The 4,397-nt window shown below is 43.1% G+C and overlaps 1 protein-coding gene across 1 annotated transcript in view; it reads left to right on the top strand.

Annotated features, from left to right (window-relative positions):
• Window positions 1-4,397, top strand: part of LOC107086335 (hyaluronan mediated motility receptor-like) — a 17,433-nt gene that overhangs the window by 11,106 nt on the left and 1,930 nt on the right. The window contains exons 13-15 of the mRNA XM_015377201.1: window positions 1,429-2,157; window positions 2,237-2,309; window positions 2,435-2,611. Coding sequence (XP_015232687.1) covers window positions 1,429-2,157; window positions 2,237-2,309; window positions 2,435-2,611 — 979 coding nt within the window. The remainder of the gene's footprint in view (window positions 1-1,428; window positions 2,158-2,236; window positions 2,310-2,434; window positions 2,612-4,397) is intronic.

The following is a 4,397-nucleotide window of genomic DNA, read 5'->3' as shown; positions in this document are numbered from 1 at the left end:
GGAAGGTTTCCAGATGGATATGCGGAGCAAATCCATCTGGCGGAGTCAGGTTAGCGCTGAAGCACCTGGCGATGTTTTCTTTGCCCTTGCTAAAGCTGCTCTTCAGGTAACCTGCATGTGGTCGGCACGGCAACCTTCATCTGAATATAGTAGCCTGGGGGCTCCGGTTTGGCTTTTAGGCTGCTGAGTGTATCAGTGACCCATCAGACAAAAGTTTCACTATTGTCTGATGGGTTACTGATGTTTGCATTTTGCAGGGCGTGGGCGATCATCCTCAGTCAGAATCTCAGTCGCTTCCTATCCAGTCCCCCTCATAGGTCTCTCCCTTTCGCCCGAATCGCTATCATCGATATTTCTAAAGCCTGTTTCTCTGTCAGATTTATTCTGAAAGCCATTTTTCTATACTAGCCAAAGACTGTTTCTCAATTCACAACAACGTGAGTACGGACTCGTGTTCTCACCAAGTCTGTTCTTGACAAGAACACAGTAAAGTCTGGACTCTGGGAGAATGGGAGCACACAGTATAAATCTGTTAATTGGAACAGAAGCGTACTGATGACATCACCACACGCTCTGCTAGTCTGGAGCTGCATTTCACCCCCTGTTATTAATAGTCTCTAGATAATAAAATCTTACTTTTTTTCATTTAGTGGAGGAATAATAGTTAAGTCAGTCACATAAACACAAATCAAATTAATATTTTGCCAAATAAAATAAAAAACTCTCCATCAGATCCAGCGGTCCTTCACACACAGCCATGCAGAGAGGGCTGCTGCATGCAAATTATGCATTAAATCAGTAGATGTTCCATATAGTGACGCTTAAAGTTTAATATTCTCGCCTCAAATTACCTTAAAACGTACTTTTTATTGAACAACAGCAACAGAAAAGAAAACTTTTAACTCAATACTCTGAGCTCTGTGAGCGCTAACCTGGAAGCTGCTGCTGCTGCAGCAGTGCATGCTGGGACAGCTCTCAGTCTGGAGGACGGACACGTCTGCTCTGATGCATGCTGGGTAAAAAAAGAAGGGATGAGAACAACATCTTGTCTGTTCTCAGTCTGCTCTTCTCGTGAATTGGAACAGTATTAGGGCTCAGGATGATGACGTTTCACGATCACACGAGAACGCACAAATACACAGATTGAGAAACGGCCAAAGAGTTCTAGATATGTTGGTTGCTAGGCAACAGTACAGAATGTCAATCAACCACGGAAAGAATTTACAATGCAACTAATAGAGCTGTCAAAATGAGCGTTGTGGGAGATTGAGGGAAAATTAACCATAGTTATTTTTTATTTTATTAAAAGAAATAAAGAAACAGCAGAAGTCAATTAACAAGAGCAACATATGATTAATGTAAATAAAGTTATTTCCCTTTAAAATCTTGGTATTTCTAGAGTTAAAGGGTTTGTTCTTTCTCTCGTAGGATGCTGCTTGAGGTGCAAGCTCGCCTCGCGCAACAAGAAGAGCAAATTAAAGCTGCAGACGCCAGTCATGCTGCTCAGATCGGCCTGCTTCAAAAGGAGCTCCAGACGCAGCAAAACGAGAAGGAAAAGGCTCTGAGATGTGTGGAGGAACAGAGGAATGTGAGCGCTGCTGAGATCCAAAACGAGAGGGAAAAAGCCCAGAAACTCCTGGAGGAGCTCGGTCATCAAAAAGAGGAAATAATGAAGCGACTCCAAGAAGAACAGGAGGAGAAAGCTCAAATCCAAGCAGCCCTTCAGGAGGAGAGAGCAGCTTTGGAGGTGGAGAGGAACCACCACCATCAGCAGGTCAGGTCAGAGCTGCTCGGGCTGCAGGCCGAGCTCCACAAGGTGGATGAGGAGCGGAGGAGTTTGCTGTCAGAAGTGGAACTGAAAAAGGAGTTCAGCCACGCGCTGGAGGAGGAGTTAATCAGAGCTGAGAGGGACAGAGATCAGCTTCAGTCTCGCCTGGATGACTCTGAGCAGGACAACGCCGCCCTCAAGGCCCAATTAGTCCACATGCTGGAGAAGATGGAGGCTCTGCAGCAGGAGCTGGACAGGAAGCAGGAGGACGGAGGAGCTCTGAGGGAGCAGGTGGAGGCTCTGACTCAGGAGAAGGTCACCCTGCAGTGGGAGATGGAGGAGCAGCGACAGGAACTCCAGAGACGACTAGCTGAAGTGCAGGAGGAGAGGTGAGCAGTGGTGAATATTTCTCTGTGATGTGGTGCTCTTTTTACACCTTCCGGAGTCGCTAATTATTTTATCTTGAAGCTTCCCGCGTTCGGAGGTGGAGCTCTGGAAGAAACGATACGAGGAACTGATCTCCAAAGTCGGGCCTTTTCAGGTCAGCTGGAAATGAACGCCGAGCGTTTCTCTGTCTGCTTCTATAAGGTTTCCTTTCCTCACTGCTGTATCTACAGATGTTCACTTGTCAAACTAAATGATACTTGTGTGGATGTTCTCCCGCAGGAGCAACTAAACGCGTTTTCAGCCGAGCGAGATGCTCTGCTTAATGAGAACGGGGCGAACCAGGTAGAATTAAACAAATTAGCCGACGCTTACGCTCGCCTCCTGGGGCACCAAAACCAGAAGCAGAAGATCAAACATGTGATGAAGCTCAAGGACGAAAATATCTCCCTGAAACAGGTACAGTGGTTGAGCTACACTCTAGTTTACTGTGGAAACTGTTTTTTTCTTCAGTTATTTAAAACAAAAAAGATTATTTACTGCAGTTTTACATATTAAAACACTTTTTTCAGCAGCAGTTAAGCTGTCTAACTGCTGTTTAAACTACTTCTGTTTATCATTGGTTGATGTTTAATGATTGTCTGATTAGGACTTTATATGAGCTGCTCTTATGCTACTTTCAGACCGCAAGAATCAGAAGCAGCTAGTTTACATGCAAAGTCAATGGTTGACGCACATCAAGGCGCAGCAAAAGGTACCACAGCACGTCTGAGCAGCTGAAGTGGCGCCTCATGACCTTCTGAGCATCTGACATGATCACTCCTCAGAAAAAGTTTATTAACACCTAAATTAACTTAAAATGTAGAAACCTGCCAGCAGAATATGTTAGATTTTATTGTCCTGGTGCCTGCAGTTTGGGATACAGCGAAAACCTTGAATATGTGAGCGGGCCTGAGGCTGCTGTTGCTGGGGATTCCCAGTGACAGCGCACTGCCGATATGTGAGCGTATGAGATCAGTCTGGATTAACTGAGTGCAGAAATTTAGTTTTCAGGACTTTCTCACTTAAAAACATTAAAAAGACTTTTTCCCCACTGATCACAGCTAATATGGCTGCCATTTTTCCAGGCAAGAAAGGATAGAGTAGCTCCGCCCAACGCACATCAGACCCACTTTTTCCACCGCGCAGCAGGAGCAGTGAAGATGCTTCAGCCGCGCGTCAGAACTAAACTGGTACAAGCATCAAAAATGAAGCAGCACGCACGTTTTTGCTGCTTCTGCTGCGTGCGATCTGAACGTAGGATGACACTGATTGGATATTAAACCAGTTAAATAAAAACAGTTAAACTTGTAAAACTGTTCAGTTTCTTTTCTACTGTAGCAGGTATCAAAAACAAATGTGTTTAAATATGTTTAAATTACCTCCAACAAGTTTTTAACCTTAACCTTTTTATTGGCTCAAGGAAGCATTACGATAAAATAAAAATCCAAATGGTAAAATATAGCAAAAAAATATTCAGTTTTGACAGATTTAACTACCAGAGGATAATTTCACGAGTAAAACCCATAATTTGTTGGTATGATATTGAATAGAACCAATAGGAGTAGCTTTCTGAGTTTAACAAATATCCCAGTTTATTGATGGTGATTTTAGACATTTAAAGACTGAAAATGACATTTAAAATGTATACCAGTGCCTTAAGTGGCTCCCCTTTAATTTGGTTATTGCTTCCTATAGCTAATTAAGTTTATCATGGGCTGCATTTTACTAAGAATACATAAAAAGGGAGGCTGGAGAGTCTCTGGCTTTACAGAAACCATAAACTGGAGCTTCAGTGAATGAGAGACTGACTAAAGCCTCTTTCCTACTGAAAATAATGCATTAAATGTGTTTTTTCAAACTTGTGTCCGCATTTGGTTCCCTTTCACTGGCCAAAAAACTGCGTTTTGTCATCAGTGTGAAGAAAATCAGGACCGTAAACAATGGAGAGTGTCACTATCTGATCCTTCCTGCTCATGTGCGATTAGAATAAGGTCCAGATCGCAGATTAATAACGCTACTGAAAATACTTATTTATATACTTAAATAATGCTAAATGCTACATTGTATAGAAAACTTGGAAGACTTTTCTGGAAGTAATGGATGCGTTTTACATTCTCTCCGTTGTATTGTGTGACGTCATCATCGGGCATGCTCAGAGCTAGGGGTGGGTATTGCCAAAGAAGTCACGATTCGATTCGAATCA

The sequence above is a fragment of the Cyprinodon variegatus genome, unplaced genomic scaffold (genome assembly GCF_000732505.1).
Source record: "Cyprinodon variegatus isolate N-32 unplaced genomic scaffold, C_variegatus-1.0 Scaffold148, whole genome shotgun sequence".
NCBI classification, from domain to species: Eukaryota; Metazoa; Chordata; class Actinopteri; order Cyprinodontiformes; family Cyprinodontidae; genus Cyprinodon; species Cyprinodon variegatus.
This window is presented reverse-complemented; position numbering and strand designations above follow the sequence as displayed.